The 20,245-nt window shown below is 43.4% G+C and overlaps 1 protein-coding gene across 2 annotated transcripts in view; it reads right to left on the bottom strand.

The window, feature by feature from the left end:
- The window catches only part of FBN1 (fibrillin 1), a 217,390-nt gene that overhangs the window by 71,880 nt on the left and 125,265 nt on the right, over positions 1–20,245 (bottom strand). For both annotated transcript variants that reach the window (XM_077829074.1, XM_077829073.1), the window contains 12 exons: positions 19,041–19,166; positions 16,795–16,920; positions 15,584–15,703; positions 14,400–14,537; positions 12,215–12,265; positions 8,893–9,018; positions 7,700–7,927; positions 5,408–5,533; positions 5,184–5,312; positions 3,535–3,660; positions 3,256–3,381; positions 2,067–2,189 (listed from right to left, as the gene is read on the bottom strand). In XM_077829074.1, coding sequence (XP_077685200.1) covers positions 2,067–2,189; positions 3,256–3,381; positions 3,535–3,660; positions 5,184–5,312; positions 5,408–5,533; positions 7,700–7,927; positions 8,893–9,018; positions 12,215–12,265; positions 14,400–14,537; positions 15,584–15,703; positions 16,795–16,920; positions 19,041–19,166 — 1,545 coding nt within the window. The remainder of the gene's footprint in view (positions 1–2,066; positions 2,190–3,255; positions 3,382–3,534; positions 3,661–5,183; positions 5,313–5,407; positions 5,534–7,699; positions 7,928–8,892; positions 9,019–12,214; positions 12,266–14,399; positions 14,538–15,583; positions 15,704–16,794; positions 16,921–19,040; positions 19,167–20,245) is intronic.

Genomic DNA, 20,245 nt, shown 5'->3' on the forward strand with positions numbered 1-20,245 from the left:
CGGTCAGCAGTGCAGTGGAGCTAAGAAAGGCTCCCTGTCTGCCCTGGCTCCGCTCGGCTCCCGAAAGCGGCGGCATGTCTCTCCTGCTCCTAGGCACAGGGGTGGCCTGGGAAGCTCGGCCAATGGGAGCTGTGGCCAATGGAAGCTGGGGGGCAGTGCCTGCGGGGCATACTGGCCACTTCCGGGAGCTGTCTGAGGTAAGCACTGCCTGCAGCCCGCATCCCCTCCCGTACCTCAACCCCTTGCCCCAGCCCTAAGCCCCCTCCCACACCCCAAACCACTCATCCCCAACCCCACCCCAGAACCTGTACTCCCAGCCAGAGCCCTTCCCCCCCCACCCCAACCCCCTGCCCCAGCTTGGAGCCCTCTCCCACACCCTGAACCCCTCATTTCTGGCCCCACCCTGAGCCCACGCCCCCAGCTGGAGCCCTCCCCCCACACCCCAACCTCCTTCCCCAGCCTGGAGTCCCCTCCTGCACCCTGAATCCCCACCCCCCACCCAGAGCCTTCATCTTCCTCCCCCCCGCGTCCCAAGCCCTGTCCCAGCCCAGCGAAAATGAATGACGGCGGGAGGGTGGGCCTTGGGGAATGGACAGAGCATGAGTGTTCAGTTTTGTGCAATTAGAAAGTTGGCAACCCTAATAGCACCGGCAGGATATAAATACGCAAAGACTCACAATCAAATTCAGAATTTTTTAGGCCCTTCATCTAGGTCAGATTTGACTAGACCCACCTGTACAGTCAACTTTTGATTGGAGATGCTAAGAGCCCATCCCTGTCCCTCCAATAAAGGTCAATCAATCATTTTCTTTTGACACTGGAACATGATGAGTTGTTAGATTTATAGCTCTATGGGTTTTCAAATCCAAGTCTGGGGTTTTCTTTTTGCTTCTGTTTGCATTGACAATAGGTTTAACAAGCATTAGGGCCTTCTTACTAGGGCACAGTGTCTCTTTTTTCTACTGGTGTGTAGGGGACATTCCTGGGTGGACCGGGGCGGGAGTGGGGCAGAGCCAGAGGCAAATGCTCTCTGGTGATTCCCAGCCAGTGCAGCTTCATAGTCCTTCAAGGCAGCTCTAAGTTATGGTGGAGCCTGTTGAAACCAGTGGGAGACTTTTCATTGACTTGATGGGCTTTGGATCAGATTCTAAAAAGTCCAATACATAAGGTAATACTTTGCACTGGAGGAGAAAATTCACCTATTACACAAAATCAGGGCTGCCCAGATGGAGGGGAAGTGACAGTCTGCCCCAGTGCTACCATTTGAAAGGGTCCCCAAACTGAGTGGCATTGTGACCTGGTGCACAGGGTCACACCACCACTCAGGTTTGGTCTGGCCATCCTGCCTTCATGACAGAGGAGTGACTGGGCCAAACCCAAGCAGTGCTACAACCGCATGTGCTAGGCTGTAACACCCAGAGCAAGAAGCCAGACTTAGGTCCGTGGGACGGGCTGCTACTGTGCGGTGAATGTGGGGCAGGCTTGCTCTCCAACACCCCTCTCCCCGGGGGTCTCATCTCAGTGGTTTTGCACCCTAGGTCGGGGAGCCCTCAGTTTCAGATTTTGCCCTGGGTCCCCAAAAACCTCTGTGTGGCCCTGCAGAAGATAAAATAGTTTTTGCCCCCAGACTCACAATGGACGCTGATCTTTCCTGTAATAGTAGCAGGCTCTGAAATAATACAGCTACAGCCAGCTGTAGAACGGACAGCTAGAAATATGTATCTTTTTTGTTGAAAAAAAGATATTCCCCTGAGAGCTACTGAGCTGGAAGTTGTGAGGCTGTGACTTCAGTATTGTACTCTTTCACCCAAGGAGAGAACCAAATTCTGCCATACATAACATCTAGCTACATTATTTAATTTTTACTTTATGTAATATTTGTCCAAATGAAATATATTAATCATAACATGTTCAATTCAGAGTTTTAGGCAGTGTGCATGGAGAACTGTAAGAATTAATGAAGATAACAGTATAAATGGATTTCAATCTGTACTCCTAAAACTACATCTCACTTTTCAATACGAAGTAAAGAGCTTTCAGTACAAATGCTCACAAAGCTACTTTACCAGTGCAAGATCTGTGGTCTGGCATTAGTGCAAAGCCTGATTTACAGCTACATTCGTAGCTGCCCTCTGAGTTTGTACAGAAGGTGTCACAACCTCCATTCATTATGTTGCATTCATCAATATCTAGAAGGAAAGAAATGAAAGTTAAACACACATACAAATTAATTTTTTTAAGCATATTTCATGGATACATTCTGGGCCAATTTAAAAAGAGGGTTCAATCCAGCATCTACATTTGCGCACACAATTTCTGCTCTCTTTTTACACACCTGCATTTGCAGGTGCAGGAACTTGGATGCACATGTGGACAAATATATAGGCACATCAAGGAATGAGATGTCCAATTAATTGAATGCATATGCAAATGATCCCGCACTTCTGTCTCTCTCTGGGTGCCTAGATAGTCCCTATCACTGTAGTTCCTGAATCACCTGAAGTCAACGGAAATGCTTGTGTAAGCGCTTACAGGATTGGGCCAAAGTCCCTGACTGTGTACACCTTATTCAGTCAGGATCAGAGCCACTGTTTTGGCACGTACATCAGAATTTTTCAAAATACGAAAAGTGCATTCGTATTTTTTGTACACAGTGTCTGGAACGAGCTTAGAAGCCCTTTCTGAACTTATGGCTTTTAAGGAAACTGACAGTAGAAATTTATACAACAGAGATATTTACAGATTAGTTTAAGGATAAGTGTCACTGAGCCGCACACACTATGCTACTCTACCAAAGCACTGCAACCTCAGAAATGCCAATCTGAAATAAAATACGGATCTGAGGGATATCACAATGTATTTAAGTGATCTTAGTTACAACATTTTACGGCACTTTAAAAAAAAATGTTTTTTTTTTTATATCTACTGGTTAATTTACCAAACAAAATAATCCAATAAATAAATATGCTGTGTAAATACTGAGTGTTGGCTGGGCGAATAGCAAAGAAAATGCGGGCACAAGGGTCAGATTTGAAACAGTGAAATAACTTCCTCGATCTCAAAGGAAGGGATGTGCATGTTCATGCTACTACACACTGCTCTGACACTGTGCCCGGGATTATTGAATCAGACGTAGATATATTTTATTACATAGACACAATTCTTTACATCAACTCTTGTTAGTGAAGTGGCAAGCATTAATTGGTATTTTATGTTCATTAATAATTACAGCTGCTCTGAGGATCAAGTTCTTACCAATACAAAATAATTTGTCGGGAGTGGATTGATATCCAGGGTTGCAGGCACACTGATACCTTCCAATCAGGTTGACACAATGCCCATTTCTGCACAGGTTGTGGCTTAGGTCACACTCATTGATGTCTATTTCAAAAGAAAAAGGGAACACATTTTACGTCTCTGCACTGCAACAATAATATTTGAGTAAATGCCATAAATGAATGCATAAACAGAGCCATGAAATGCAAATATAGAAATGACCTATATACGGTGCACATTTTGCTGGCACCATCATACCTATACATGCGGAGATATTTGGAGCCAGTTGATGACCTGGAGGACAGTTGCACTGAAAGCTTCCTTCTGTGTTTATGCAAATGCCACCTCGGCACAAAAGAGGATTTCGCTGACACTCATCAATGTCTGTAAAAGGAAAGGAACACACATCACTGCAGGTGCTAAAAGCTCCTGAATGCAACAGAGAATAAAGTGCTGGTGCTAAACAGCAACATCGGGAAATAAGTGTTTGTTTGACCCTTGGAATTCTGAGAGTGCATATATGCAGCTCCTCCCTATGTATTGCTCCCTCTCCTGTGAATAGTATTCTTACCTCTTCCAGCTGCTGATCCTTCTCCTCCACACATCAACAGACACGCCCTCTTCTCAGGTACTTACCCCCCATATCCTTGGAGAATAAATACAACTGTTCCTCCCTATCCTGTGGACAGTTTCCTCACTTCTCTGTTTGCCTCTCTGCTCTGAGCTCCCTCCCCACCCAGACATGTGCTCCAGGTCCACCAGCTTCTTTTTGCTGGCTGACAATCCAATAGTCAGCTTCAGACTGAGACAGCAGGAAGGGGCTCCAAAAGGAGCTCCTGCTGCAGAGCTGGAAGGGTTTCAATCAGTGATGAAGCTGGGCAAGACAAGATTCATTCTGGATAAGAGCCCCAGGCTGCCAACCCATTAATTCCTACTGGAATGCCATTTACTACAATTATTGATCAGAAAATGGCCTGTCTCCTAGGAGCGGGTGGGCAGGTTTTACTAGTATGCATATTCCTAAAAAAGAAACATACTTTCAAAAACGTCACTTCACATCACTGACTGTGTACTGTCACTACATGTTTTGAGGCCCTGCATCAGTCATCATTTAAAATGTATATTGGAGCTTTTTCAGTGCTTAAACTGAGCCCCTTGTTGCCCACAGCCATCCCTCCCTGCCCATCTCCCCTTCCCCCAAAGAGTCACATTCTGCTCTCAATTTCCATGAAGTTACACTAGGGTTACTCAGGGCAGAGTCTGACTAACAGTGATGATACATAGTAAAAAAAAACAAAACCTGCCACTAATCATGCTATGCAGGGCTGCGCTGCCAACTGGGAGATGGAGATCTTGGGGATGAACTGAGAATCCTTGCCCTTTGTGCATTTGTGCTTTGGCACCCTAGAGAGGCCTAGAGACAGCAAATTCATTGTTGGGGTGAATCCTAAGCACCCACTTTAGGGTCAGCCCTGAAATGAGTTAAGTAACAATATTTACAACTGAAAATTTCAAGCACAAAACCCAATGAGTGTAGAGTATGTTGGAATAACAATCCTTTGTGTGGAGACAGGACAAGCCCAGGATCTTTTATCCTAACTCTCTCCCAAACCCAGCTCCTGAATGTTAGTGGTTCAGATAAAATGAACCGAGACCCAACTGATGGATTTGACTAATAAGATTCTGCAAATCCAAAACTAGCCTGATTTACCCACTGTGGAAATGGAACAAAACCAGAACCTTCTATTTGCCTTCCCAGTAATATGGAAGCTAGATCTGGAAACCAGATCAGGAAACCAGTCCTGTTTCAGTTTCCAAAACAAAACCTGACTAACAAAAGGCTTTGCAAAACCAATCCCAACATAGAGACTCTGTACCCCATCTTTGAAATATGACATAAAACATACCCATGCAGTTTTTCATCATCATAAATCCACTTTCATAGCCTTCAAAACATTTACATTCGAAGTCCCCTGGGGTATTGACACAGATGCCTTGACCACAGAGATCAGGAGATATGCGGCATTCATCAATATCTGAAATACAAATAATTTTAAATTCATGTTAAAATATAATTCAACATCTGTGTTTTCAAGACAATGTTCTCAAAGCTACCAGGTAAGATTTTTACCTGTACAATTTCTTTCTTCAGAATCAAGTGCAAATCCGCTGTCACATTTACACTTGAAACTGCCAATGGTGTTTCTGCATTTTCCATGGGTACAAAGACTTGGGATCATTTTGCATTCATTGATATCTAAAAACGAGACAAAGAAAGGTTTGGTTATTTTTAGTAACCATCCAATTTAGTAAAACTTAATTGAAAGAGATTCAGGTTAGTAAAATTCTAAATCCAGCAATAATGACCAGCTTCTCCAAAGCTGCAACTAAAATTTTGTGCATGCAAACCACTACATTCAAATAATAATGACAACATGTAAGCAATTATATAGCCCTTTTCATCCATAGATCTCAAAAGTGCTTTACAAAAATAGGAATGTATTATTATTCCTATTTCACAGCTGGGGAGAATGAGGTACATCCTGTTCAAATTTCATTTGGACATATGGGAACAAAAAGAATTTATGTGACAAAGAATGTATTTGCAACACACAGTAACAAATGTAGAGAATGATTTGAGTGAGGATCTTCTGTGTATTTATTTAAAGTAGTTCACTCCCTTTTTATGATTTTACAGATGAACACAAAGACCTTCACGGATGATGCTGTCAGTAGGAGGTGGAGTGAAGTGACTGCACACACTGAGTTACTAGGGAGAGTGGAACTCTGTGAACCAGAACTGAAGTAACAGTAAGATTAGCAGCATTTGTTCTGTAAGTAGGTTGTAATAGAGGCCTTCATTCAATGCAAAGCTATTCAAGACCCATATACCTCCCAGCTCCTTTCCTTTTATGATCCTCACCATAAAATAAGGGGCTGCTGGGAGGCAGGATTTGGCGCTAAGACAACAGGTGATCTAAAGTCTTGACTTCACATCATCTTAACAGACCACATTACTAAGTTCCTATAAACCATTTTCCATGCATATGACAGCAAGAACTAGGCGCACATACCCCCTAAAACATGCAATAAGGGGCCACCATGTGAGCAGTACAAAGGACTCACTACTTTCAGTGAATCACATCTATCATACGCCCACCTCTTTCATAGCCTGGAGACCGCAACAAGAATTCATACTGAGATTCACCTACGTAGTAATGTAAAGCACTAACACACATGACACTGACCCCCAATTTCTTTTGTCACGAAAGGCTATTTTTTCCCCTCCTTTATCTAACAGAGTCGATCCAGGGCTCACTGAAGTCAATGGAAAGACTTTTATTAGCTTCAGAGGGCACTGGATCATGCCCAGAGTGGCCAAAGAGAACTGCCAAAATCATCACTCCATCCCCTGATTTCTGAAGAAAATGAGACTTCCACGAGTCAGAGAAAATATAATTACCCTAAACAAAAGCACGTTACACTTCTTTATGGATAATTAAAAGCCTGGAAACTGTTTATAAAACTGATCCTGAAACAATCACCACCATGTGTCATTCTCATTTGTGTTTCCCCTTCCTTTCAAATATTAAAGCATTTGGGTTTTCGGTTAACTAGTTTCTTTAAATGCCTTTTCCCAAACTCATCCACATCCCCTTTCACTTTTGATACCATGTTGCTTAATCTAACTGGTAACCAAGGAAGAAGCTTTCAGAATGAGGTTCCATTAATGCTGGAAATTTACCCCAGAGTCACAAAATGACCTAAATGAATGAAGTCTTCATTTGCTGTTTCTACCATTAGAATATAACAATTTGGCCAACAAACTCCATGACTCAGACTCTAGCGTAGATTCACTTTTGCACGGCTGAAGCTATCTTTACAGAATATGGTATGTTTCTCCCTCCTCCTCCAACAGCTGTGCAAGGATTTTCAAAGTGTTGAGAGTCTCTTTCTCCCTTGATTTCCAAGGCAATTTAAACATATGTATCAGGCGCAGTAAGCAGTGGTTCTATAACAATTCCAAAGTTGGCTACTCATTTTGTTTCAATTTATAAGGGGCCGGAGCCAGATTTTCAAAGGTATTTAGGTGCCTAAAGATGCAGACAGGCACCTGGTGGAACTTTCGAATGTGCCTACAGTAGGTTAAGGGCCCAGCTCCCAATGAAACCTATGGGAGTTAGCTGCTTAGTCACTTTTAAAAATCCCACTAGGCACTTCTTTGCATCTTAGGGTGCCTAAATACCTTTGAAAAACTGGCCATATGTCCTTATTCAGTAATCATTCTTAACCAAGCCCTAACTCCTGCAGACTTCAAGTCCATAGGAATTTAACCTGAGTAAGAAAAGAGTAAAAACTAAGGAATGCCATCAAGATGTGGCCCCCAATGGCTTTATATATGAATTGAAACCCCCTTACATACCTTTAAAGAATGGCTTTCCATTTATAATCTCTCCCCTACTAGCAAATCCAGGTCCTCTTGGACAAAGAGCTTCAAATTCAGGAGTTGCCTTCACAGGACATTCCTCGCATTCAGGGCCCCATGCTGCACCAACAGAACAGCAGCAACTATCCATTCGGTGCCGGCCTGCTATTGGTAACGTACATTCTTCATCTTCATGCTTCAAGAAGCAAGTCTCCAAGCGAATGTCTGTTGGGTAATTAAATAGTGAGATGATAAAAACTGTGTGTGCGCGGTACATGTGTGTGTTTAATGAGCATGAGTGTTTGAATTTATGCGTATTTGACAATAAGTCTGCCTCACTGCGGGGCTGGAGGGAAAGCATAAACACAAGAATCCTCTCCCAGAATCCCTTCTCAGTAGGGCTTGCTCCATTTCCTCAGATCAGGAGGATGCCAGAAATACCACACAGTTCTTTTCACTGGAATTACTGGCACTAAGCTCTGGAATTAACAGGCCTAAAACTTTCCAGGAAATGGGGCTCAGCATTTGAGGTCAGTTTTGGATCAGGGAAGAAAGGGCCTCCAGCATTCCAGTTCCGCCATAACCTATGTCTTTGTCCAACAACACTTGAAGATTTGCTGTTAAAAAGAGGTGAATGCACTGCAGATGAAGTCTATAGATAGCACCTGAAACGGAAGACTTTTTCTGGACTTTCCCCACAAAGAAATGTAGAATGGGGAGAAGCATTACAGTCTCTCTCAAACTCATGTGTACATCAGCCCTGGCTTGGAGAGCCCACCTCTGGGGATGAGTGGGACTAGTCTCCATGTCCATTTTATCCTTGACTTCTTGTTGAGGCCAATCAATAAAGGTTGCCAAACATGGCCAAATTTGCTGGGGGTGTTATAACATTGACACCTGCCCTCTGGGAAATGGACCAAGGCTCCCATCTCATTTCACATAAGTTTCTGACCCCCCGTCAGATGAGTTTTGGTCACTAACTATGCTACCTAGTCCAAGCTCTAACTGGCAACCTGAAGTTGAATGGCTCTGTATACCATTACTGATCCCATTTTAAAATGATTACGAATAAAATCTATTTCCCTATTTACAAGAAAGTATGGAATGCAAATCTTTGTTTGACATACAGAGATTTGGGTTCCCTCCCCACCAAACATCAAAAAAACCCTGTAAAATAGCTTAATACCTACCAAGGCATGTCCGTCCAGAGACATCTAAAATCATTCCACTAGGACACTGGCAAACAAAGGAACCCAAGGTATTGACGCACTGACCGTTTGGACACACCCCAGGAAACACTTCGCATTCATTTACATCTATTTCCAGACAAAATTATAAAAATAAAAATCAATGTAACAAACATACCCAATTAGAAATATATAACATTTTAACACTCCCATTTTAGACTGACTAGGAATCAATCTGCAAAGTCTGGCAAAATTCCAAACTCTTGGGCTTTCCTACGCAAATCAGACAGAACTAATTAATTACAGCCCCCTGCCACTGATTAAAACATATTAAAAACTTGTTGTCATTGCACCTTTGATATGTCTATTGAAATCAGGTTTATAAATAAAACAAAATTAGGTCACTGAAAAAAGCTGTCCTGCTGTATGTTCATTATGGGACAGATTTTTAAAAGTATTCGGATGCCTAAAGATGCAGTCAGTCATCTAGTGGAATTTTCAGAAGCGTCTAGGTGCCTAACTCCCATGGAAACAAAATTATGCTAATGTTTAGGCGCTTTTGGAACTCCCACTAGACACCTATCCGCATCTTTAGGCACCTACGTACTTTTAAAAATCTGGCACAATTGCTTTTTCAACCACTTGTAACATTACTGATTAATTTAAGTTCCTGAACATATCCCTGGTGAGCATGGAATTTAACTTGATTGTGTACAAGCATCTGAATTGTATTTTTTAAGAGGAAAATGTTGTACTGTTTTGTATGACAAGGTGTAAAGCATAATTCAGCCTGCTGAACTAGGATGGCCTGAATATAAATAACTGGTTTGCAATGCCCTTCCACCTCCTCCTTCTGTGGAACATACTGTATTTCACACAAAAACGGCTTGAACACTTTTGTTGAAAATTGTCTTGGAAATTAAATGATAGGCCGAGACGAAGCATCAGAAATTTAAGCAAGTTAGGAGGGAGCGAGCATAGGAGGTTAGAATGGAAAGGCTCCCACAACCTGCAGTTGCATTGCACATTCAGAGAGTGAAGCCAGGAAATGGGTCGCTCAGATTTGTAGCGTTGCTGATTCTCGCAATATCTTCGAGAGTGAGGTGAGTCTGGCCTACGCTGGAGCCAGGCTGCCTATGACAAGGCTCCAGACCACTTATGAATATCAGTTTCTGAGGTAAAACTCTGCTGATTGGCTGCCTTCTCTACTACCCTCCTCCTGGGAAAGAACCCCTTATGGAGCTGCTTCAGGCAGAACTTTCTGCCCATCCCCTCAGGCAGCCAACCCCATTCTCACTGGAGGGAGGGAAGGAGGAAGCAGAAAGAGTCCAGCAATTCAGGGGGTTCTATTATCTCTTCCCATCCTGTGATCAAGGGGTCAGGCAGACATGGAGGTGAGAGCTCCTGAACCAGGGGCCAAAATCACCTTAATACATTTGGGAATAATGGCAACGCTAACCCGTCACACACGTTGGGGGAGGACAGAGTGAATTCAACAATCAAAAGACAGACTCATAACACATCATCTCTCTTTTAAAAAAATCTCCTGATTTTTGGGTGAATCACATGATTTTTGGTATGTGAATTTTTGGGGTTGGCAATACTGGATTTATTAGGCTTATAGGGTGAAATTCAAAGTAGGGAAACAGCCTACGCGAGATTCTTGAGCTGGTGGGAGAGGGCAGTGTGGCCAGAGCTGCCACTAGGAGACCTCTGCATTTCTTGCACACTCCACAGGGGTGAGTGACAGCTCCACGATGGCTGGGAAGTAAGACCATTGGATCCATGATTATGTGAAACAAATGGAACAGACTTAACTGCACAAGGTGGCAGATCACCTGTGGACACTTTCAGCTTTAGGGTTTATCTGTGGGTTGGAGGCATGTTGTTAATTCCATCCCACACACCTCAACTTATTTCCCTGCACAAAACCCATTTTACACAAACTGTGCACGGGGAGAAGCGAGTATCACCTTGGGAAGCCACTATTACCATTTGGCCCCTCCCCCCCCAAATAAATTTCCTAGGCAAGTATTTTTCCTGCATCCTCTGATTTGAACAGTCCTTACGTTGGTGGATGCCAAAGGCTACTTTAACACAGAAGGAACCAGGGTAACTAGTGAGAGAAAGTTTGGGCTATTTTGGCCCACTGGAACGAGAAGGATTAAAGCATATAACAGTTGTAAACTAAAGTGCTGGTAAAAGAAATGCTGAAAGCACGGTGTTCACATCTTGGATTAATAAATTTTCCATCCCAGCAGTGTTGAAAATGTTCTAAGTCTTTCCTCGTGAATAGAGATAGGTGGGGCCACTCCCCCCCCACCCCTTTTCTTTCACTTACACACTCCAGAAAGTATTGCTGAGGTCAGAGAAGTTCTATACAGTGGGTCTGGGGTATAGAAGTGCCAAGGTATTCAGTCACCACTTGGAAAGCACAGGATACATGTGGTGGTGTTCTACTTATTCGATTTTTTGGTTCTGTTTAGTTTGTTCATTTGTCAAAAAAGTGCTTCTTTCTAGAAGCCACATATGGGAATAATTTGTTTTTAAAATATTTTAACTGCAGTGTCATGTCAGATTGTGTCAGTCATGATGACCTGCTACAGTTTGAGACTCTCTGAGCGTGTGCATAGTAGGGAAATATACAGTACAGCTCTTTGGCTGGGGTTCAAATTAATCCACAATAAGGAGGGAAAAGGGCGTTGGGGCTTTACATTTTCACTGCACAATATGTGATGATCTCACACACTGAAAAAAAAAAGTTTTAAAAACCAACCTTTTCTTGAATTAATGTTTTACCGTGGCCTGAGACGGATTTCTTATATAACAAGAGAATGACTGAAATCTAAAGCTAGAAATTATTAAAAAAGAGAAATAAATTATTTAAATTTGATTTAAAATCCCTTTTTACAGTTCTATTTTATTTGTATATGCTTATGGAATGTTTTAATGACAAAATACTTTTATTATATCATAATGCTACACTTCTGTAATTGTTATTATGGACACAGGATGCATTTTATTTTGACCCAGTATTTTACTCCCCAATCAGTAACAATATTAGAAAAGACAGAACGCATCTCCATAGACCACTCTAGCTTGTATTTGCAAAGATGTGCACTCTGAGTGAGTAGCATCAGTCTATATCATTGTCATATATCACACAGTCAGACCATATTACCCCTGGGTGTAAATCTAATGAGGACAATAGAATAACATCAGGGATGAATTTAGCTCTGTTCTTCCATGGCAAATATCATTAAACCTAAACACCAGCATTTCATCATTTAAAACATGATTTATGTTTGAAAGTAACCGTAAATACCTTCACATAATGTTCCCCTTATTCTTGAATATCCTTTTGAACAGATTGGGTCTGTAAATAAACAAACAAACATGAACTTTCAGAGTCCAGAGCTTGCCGCTATGATTTACTTTATTAACGAAAAAGAAGACCCGAAACAGTAACATTTCTTCCTATGAAAAATAAGGGAGTCTGGAGTGTAATTTCTGAGATAATAAAGACACAGAATAGGATAACTACATTAACAATGGAATGGACCCTTTCCTTACTAACCAAACTAAACTAAAGGTGGAGTTAAATGACTCCAGCTTCATTCACAGCAATTAAATACATTAAAATGTTACCCTGCAGAAGTCACAATACATTATAGTCCTTGAGCTCTTAGGGCCACATTTACCACTGGGATAAGAGTTTCCAGTGAAGTTTGATAGATGAATTTAGTGCAGAGACTTCAACAGTAGGCAAGTTTCAGCCTCAGGGAGCAAGATTCTCTTTAAATGTCTGGGTTTTCCACTTTTCCCTGCATCAGAGTATTTCCACTGAACACTTAGATCTAATTATCAAGCAAATAGACAAGGATCTCAACCCATTCTTTCCTCAGATGTAGGATTCACTGTGTTATTAAGTAATCCAGGGTTTGTTACAACAGGGGCTAAAACCTCCATTACTAGAGCAAGGTCCATATGTCTGCTAACTGTTTAGTGAGAGCTCTGGAGCCATGCATCTAATGTTGCCTGACAGGATCCCTATATCACTAATTAAGACAAACTATAGTACAGCAATATGAAGTATCACAGAATGTAGGTGTGGTCCAGTCCTTCAAATCTAATTGCAAAATATATTAACCTAAAGCTCCAAGTTCAGGACAATATATGACCAACCGCTGACCGTCCAGCATTACACTAGCTCTTTGCCATGCTGGGTGGGAAACAGGTGAGCAACATTATTCTGCAATGCAGATTTTACCAACCTACGCCTGGCTGCTATGGAGGTGTTGTTGGTCTGACTCTAAATAGACCTGGCTGAAATTTTCAGAAATATTGAGCATTGGTGTCCCTAATTGCTATACCTGCCTGTCATTGTACACTTACTCCTTTATACCATCTCTTAATAGGGCAAGCAAGGCACAGAAGTAGCTTTGTAGGTCCCAGCCAATGCCAGCTGACCTCCTTGCCCTGTTGGCCAAACCCACAATATGTAACATTTGTGCAGAGCTGGCCCTACATATCTAGAGATTAAGACCATGTCTGCTATCCCTTTTTAATGTGCCGTGGGTACATAAATGGTCACTGGCCTCTGTTTTAGTCATTAAAAGTGTAAATTAGGTGCCAAATAGTTTTGGGAATCCCAACCACTTGTCTTTTTTGTAGGCTTAGACCTGCTATACCAAGCCCATCTGACTGAAATACTAGGGTATTCATGCATTTTTATAAATTAAAATGTAAGGGGAGAGGAGGAAGCAGACCCATTAATACGACTCTTATCACAGTTGTTAAATAGGAATATAGAGGAACTGTCAGAGTAAACCAGAGGTTTGCAAACTACAGCCCTGGGCCCACATCCAGCCCTTCAGATGTTTTTACCTGGCACTCGAGCTCCCGCTGGGGAGCAGGGTCCGGGGCTTGCCCTGCTTTGGTGCTCCAGCCAGGAAACAAGTTCGGGGGCTTGCCTCGCTTCGCATGGCTCCTGGAAGCAGCAGTATGTCCACCCTCTGGCTCCTATGGGTAGGGACAGCCAGGGGGCTCCACACGCTGCCCTTGCCCCAAGTGCCGCCCCCGCAGTTGGTTCCCAGCCAATGGGAGCTGCAGGGATGGCACATGCAGACGGGGCAGCATGCAGAGCTGCCTGGCGATGCCTCCACATAGGGGGCGGGAGGGGGACATGCTGATGCTTCTGGGAGCTGCTTGAGGTAAGCGCCGCCCAGAGCCTGTACCCCTGCTCCCCTCCCGTGCCCCAACCCCCTGCCCCAGCCCTGATCCCCCTCCTGCCCTCTGAACCCCTTGGTCCCAGCCTGGAGCACCCTCCTGTACCCCCAACCCCTCATCCCCACCCCAGAGCCCGCACCCCCAGCCAGAGCCCTCATCCCCTCCCACACTCCAACCCCCAATTTTGCAAGCATTCATGGCCCGTCATACAATTTCCATACCCAGATGTGGCCCTCGGGCCAAAAAGTTTGCCCACCCCTGGAATAAACCAATGATCTTACCTCGTTCACAGGGTGTACATGGGCTACCCCACGCAGCACCTAGCGAGGAACAGCACTGGGACTTCAGAGTTGCCCCATTAATATTTATTTCACATCTTCCATTCACAATAGTCTGCCAACAAGTGCCTTTAATAGTTTCTATTGGAAAAAAACACAAGACGCTGCCATACAGAGTACCTAGCATTACATATATTCACATAAATACACAACGCACACACATATGTAACGGTTAATATATTTGCCAATATATATTTCAGCATGCAAAATGTATAACTGACAATATTAGAATGGAATATATTTGAAAGGTTCTTATTGTACACTTCCCTCTACTGAGCCACATCCTGAAACCTGGCTCAGTACTGAACACCTACAGCTCCCACTGACTTTATGTCTATTGACCCCAGTGGCACCATTCAGGATCTGGAGCACTATATTTACTGTGACTCAGATTATATGTCCATGAAGAACAGTAAGAGGGAGACTGAACTCCACTTATGCTCCTAGTGGATCCTTGGGACGGGGTGCACGAGAGTGAGCTGGGCTAATGTCCTGCCTTCTTGGAGCAGGTGGGCAGGGATTGGCAAAGAATAAGCGAGGACTTAATGAAGGGTGGGTCTCCACCACACGGCTTACTGGCCAGAGAAGATGAGCCAGCACAGGAGTTGGGTTTAGGAATTTACTGCTGGTATATGTCAACAGTAAATTACTGACTCCCAGGAACAAGCAGTGGAGGAAATGTGACTCAGGGGAGTACCTCCAAGTCACAATGTCTTCCAGAGTTATTCCTGGGGTGGGACAGCCTGCACAGCATCTCTTGCTCAGGCTCCACCTCAAGTCACAAACTAGCCCTTCCTCAAATTCTAATCTGTGCCCATTTGGTAGCCTCCCTTGTAGAAGCACTCAAATGGGCATGTATAGTTTTGAGGAGCTGGCCCTGTGCATCTGTATACTATGCACAAAATCTATCGCCTCTCTCTCAAATCTGATATAAAAACACATTGTGTTCCCAATAGCTAGAGTCATGTACCCAAGGTAATGGTGAAAACAAATACTTTCTTAACATTTTTTCTGTAACATTTTCCCCTAAACTTATCTAAGTTATTTTTAAATGCTTTCTGGACTTGGTGTAGAATGTAACCGGACATTTTCAACTAACGAACATATAATCTTTGATGAATAAATACCTATGCAGATGGTTCTTGTTGTATCCAAAGTACTTTCAGGGCTACATTCACAAGCAAAAGAGCCAAGTGTATTTTTGCATATTCCATTAACACAGGGATTCGACTCACACTCATTAATATCTAGAAGAGAAACACACTCACATTAGTGCTTTTTGCTGCCAGTAAGACTTCAGAAGGCCTCCTTCAATCTAGCTAAAACAGAAAGAATCTTCCTACTTGATAGGAAAGTCTCTTGATATTTTGGTTTCCAGCTATGGTGCTCTTCCTAGAAGAGTGATGGGATACATGACCAAAAAATGTGCTAACTCGTTACTTTGACAGGAAAGCTCTACTCAGCGGCGGCATCTGTTTTTTTCAGTGAGGTCCAACTGCCCGGTTTTGCAGCTGGACTGAGTTGGTCAAGTGATGTGGTCACACATTAAGTCTGTGGCTCAAATTGGATTTGAAACTCGGACTCACCTGGCTCAATTGGACTTTTACAGCCTATTCTAAAACACTTGGGCCTCATCAACACTAGCACTTTCTCCACTATTGTCACAAGCATTTGTGCAGTTCCGCTGGTGGTAGTGATGGGGGCAGTGCTGACTTAGACCAGACCCAGGTGTTTTTACCATCATGTTGTCTAACCCGCATATGTTGCATTCTTGTGCCCCACCCATCATTTCCCTTGGTCTTTCTAGACTGCACATTCTTCAGGCCAGACACGGTCTCCTCCTCGGTGTTTCAAATACACCCGGCACATTTGCAACATTACCACATGGTAAATAATAAAAACCTTAACTGTCGGCATCACTACCTGCATTGCGTACTAAATAAATAAATAGGGCAAGAAGCTTTGTTATGTAAATCTGACATGTGTCTGTACAGCAGAAGTTAAAACCTTACCCCTGAAACCCTCTCAGGAATACAACTAGCTTATTTTTTTTCTTTTTTTATATTCAGAGTCAAAGTTATAATATTGATAATCTCCATGCTGTTCTCAGTAGGCTATTAATACATCTCGAGTTTGCACTGGAGATTTTATTAGATTTTAAGCTTTCATGGATTGAATTTACACTGACCAGTTTCTGTGCATTAGTAGAATATATAACAATTCTATTCTGCCTTAAATGGAAATCATATCAACTGCTGGCAAAGAACTCCAGTAATATGGTAAAATGTTTTAAACTGTAATTAATATAGCTAGAATGTAATGGGTTGTTATCAATTACCTTCACATGTTTTTAGATCAGGCTTGTATATAAATCCTTTGGGACAGGTACAGGTGAAGCTTCCAGGGGTATTTCTGCATTGTCCATTGTCACACAGCAGCGTGTTCAGTGCACATTCATCAATGTCTGCAATGAAATTTAGAAACATTATGAGAAAAAAACATGCCTTGACAAGAGGCCATGAAATAATTCTGTTTCCAAACAGCCACATTTCATTAGGACTGATCTTCTGGGGCGGGGGTGGGGAGGGGGGGTAGAGAGGGGAGAGAGAGATGCCTTGCATTGTTTTGCAAAGCCACTGAAAGAGCAGTTCCTTGGAGATGTTTAATAGCTTACAGGAATGGCCCTTGAAATTATTTAAAATAAAAAAATGCCCAGTACAAATGTAACTACAGTCATACCAGAAAGTAAAAAATTAAGATGATATATCCTTTTATTTTACAATTAATGTACTTTATTTCTTATCTGCTGATGATCTGCCATGAAAGTAAGAGTAACAATAACAGATGTATTAATTTAAACTACCTGGGTATCATCTAGAGAAAATTTCATTCTTTCCTGTTTACTTTATTTTATTCTTTTTAAAATTGGGGAAATTTGAAAAACTTGTTTATATTTTTCTGGATCCCTTTCCTTCCTCCCTCCCTTTCCCAGTGCTTTATTATTTTAATGAATATTCAACCTAGAGAAGTTTTGCCATTTCCTCTTTTTATAAAAGATTTATCTATTTGGCACAGTCATAATGCTGAAAATCACCCTTTGGTCTTATCTACATTAGAAATTATCTTCAAAATTTCTCACCCTTCATACTACTGCTGGAGTTGCTCCACTGATTGTAGAAATGGTGAGAGCACTAGTTTAGATTGGCTGCTGGTAGCTACTGGCATTTAAACCCCTATGTTTTCTAGACCTGTTCTGGGCTGGGTTAGATGCTCTGGTGAAAGAGACTAGTCTACACTAGCTTCAGGGGTGGGAAATTTGAATAAAAATGCTAGTGCAGACCTGATCTTTGGGAAGCCAAAGCTCAAGAGTCCTTAGGGGATCTTTGCATGAGTTTGGTCATTTGAGAGAAGCTGCAAGAAGGTGGCATGGGGCTATAAAGGATAGGTGAACATCAGTAAGGCCAAGACACAGAGGTGAAAGTAAGCCGGTCCAGTCCGGTCTGGTGTACCGGCAAGAGCCTGTAAGCCGTACCAGACTGCCTTCCCCAGGCAGGTGATTTAAAGGGCCCGGGGCTCCTGACAGCAGCTGGAGCCCTGGGCCCTTTAAATTGCCGCCGGAGCCCTGCTGCCAGAGCCCCAAGTGGTGGAGGCAGCCGGGAGCCCCAGGGCTCAGACGACGATTTAAAGGGCCCGGGGCTCCGCTGTGGTAGCGGCAGGGGAGCCCTGGGCCCTTTAAATTGCCACTGGAGCCCCGCTGCCAGAGCCCTCGGGGTAATGGCGGTGGCCGGGGGCTCCATGCAATTTAAAGGGCCTGGGGCCCCACTGTGGTAGCAGCGGCCGGAGCCCCACGCCCTTTAAGTTGCCCCTGAGCCCCCAGCCGCCTCTGAAGCTGGTAGCTCCAGCGGTGATTTAAAGGGCCCGGGGCTCCCAGCTGCCACTACTGCACCCAGAGCCCTGGGCCCTTTAAATCTTAGGGCCTGGGGATTTAAGGGCCCTGCCTCTTCCGGTTGAGGCCCTGCCCCCTGCTCAGGACTCTGGCATACCGAGTCCTTTCAATTACTTTCACCCCTGCTCAGAGAGCAGTTAGGCAGAACTGGACGTGTCAGAGAGACCTCAAAAAGCGTTGAGAGAAGCTGGGAAGGCAACAGCTGAGAACAGCAGAACATTACAAGGGGCAGGGAGATTTGGGAAGTAAAGCAGAAAGTCTCAGAAGCTTCAGAGTAGGCCAGCAAAGTAGATGGAGAGGGCCAGGAGAAAGACTACAGAGAAATGGGAAAAGATTTGTGATGAAGCACGGAAACATACTGGTGCAGTAACTGGGTGGGCTTGGAAGAGTGGCTGGAAAGGTCAGAGTTGGGTAGGACAGAAGAGATGCAATAAATAGGGGCAGACACTGTGGAAGTTGGAAGTTGGACACAGCATGCCGGAGGACAGGAAGAGCATTGAGGAGCACGGACAGGAAGGTGGACAGATCAGGTGAAGCCTCAGAGAATATCAGTGGAGCGGATGGGAAGGATCAATGGAACATTTGGGCGGAGGGAGTCAAACATCAAGGTTTGATAGGGAAAAAGGGAAATTTCATACCAATGCAGTTTTTCCCGCTTGCATCCACTTCATACCCAGAATTACATATGCATTTATATGTTCCACGCAGATTCTCACAGATTCCATTTGGGCAGATATCAGGATTCAGTGCACATTCGTTAATATCTGCACAAACACAACAAAGTTCATGATTTTCTTTGGACGATCAAATTCACTAAACTAGAAAAAGTCATCTTTTTCAATATCAAGACCATTGAGTTTCCATGTTTTCACGAGGATGCCTTTCTACTTAAGAACTCCCATACAGAAAGTCACTCTCCCAAGAATGAAGACCCCCACCTTCATGGTGATTAACCTCCACCGCTAACCCATTGGTGTTTGAAGTCCTGCAGAGGTAAACAGGAGCTGGAGGTTACGTGAAATCACTTAAACTAGTGTTCTCCCATGTGAAAACAGAGTGCTAAGGAATCACTGCATAGCCCACTTCATTACACTTGCAGGGTAGTGCTCTGTGGCCCTTACTCCTGAACACTGCCTGCTTTCTATGCAGCACAGTCCTACTGACTTCAGTCATGAGCACTGTTTGCAGGAGTAAGGCTTTGCAGGAACTGGCTCTAAGATTACAAGGCTTTAAAGGGAACCACAAGAACCTGCTAATCTCTGATCAATCGTGCAGGACCATAATACTGTTAAAATGAAGTCACTGCATTATGCACAGCTGAGCACACATTGCTCCTGATCCCACTGCAGAATGTGCCATGGGCCAGTTGCTCACTGGAGAGTAAGTTGGGAGGATGAGGGATCATTGGATAAAGAGAGAATCAACAGCACAGAGTATTTTCCTCATTGAGGGTTCCCTTTTTTCCTCTCTTCACAGCCGGTGTTCCCTGCTACAGCTATGGGGCTGAAAATGAGGAGCAATCCATCACAACACAGTTATTTATGAGGCAATTTACAAACATCTGCCCTGCATTTAAGGTCAAATGGGTGATTTATCAGGCCTCCCAGCACCATCCCAGGGGATGGGCTATGTTAGTTAAAGTATCCAGTAAGCTAAATGCACACTGTGTTTTGTTGTTCTGTGTGGCTGCAGGCTGGGGTTCTCTAGATAATGAAATGTATAATGCTGCAGTAAAAATACATGGCTTACAAATCTGCTGCTCCCAAAGAGCATTCCTATGTAAGCCTGATGAGTGTATGTGCTTGAGCAGCCATTGGAGTGAAATGAGGCGTTCCATGGGTTT

Source organism: Eretmochelys imbricata, chromosome 10 (genome assembly GCF_965152235.1).
Source record: "Eretmochelys imbricata isolate rEreImb1 chromosome 10, rEreImb1.hap1, whole genome shotgun sequence".
NCBI lineage: Eukaryota > Metazoa > Chordata > Testudines > Cheloniidae > Eretmochelys > Eretmochelys imbricata.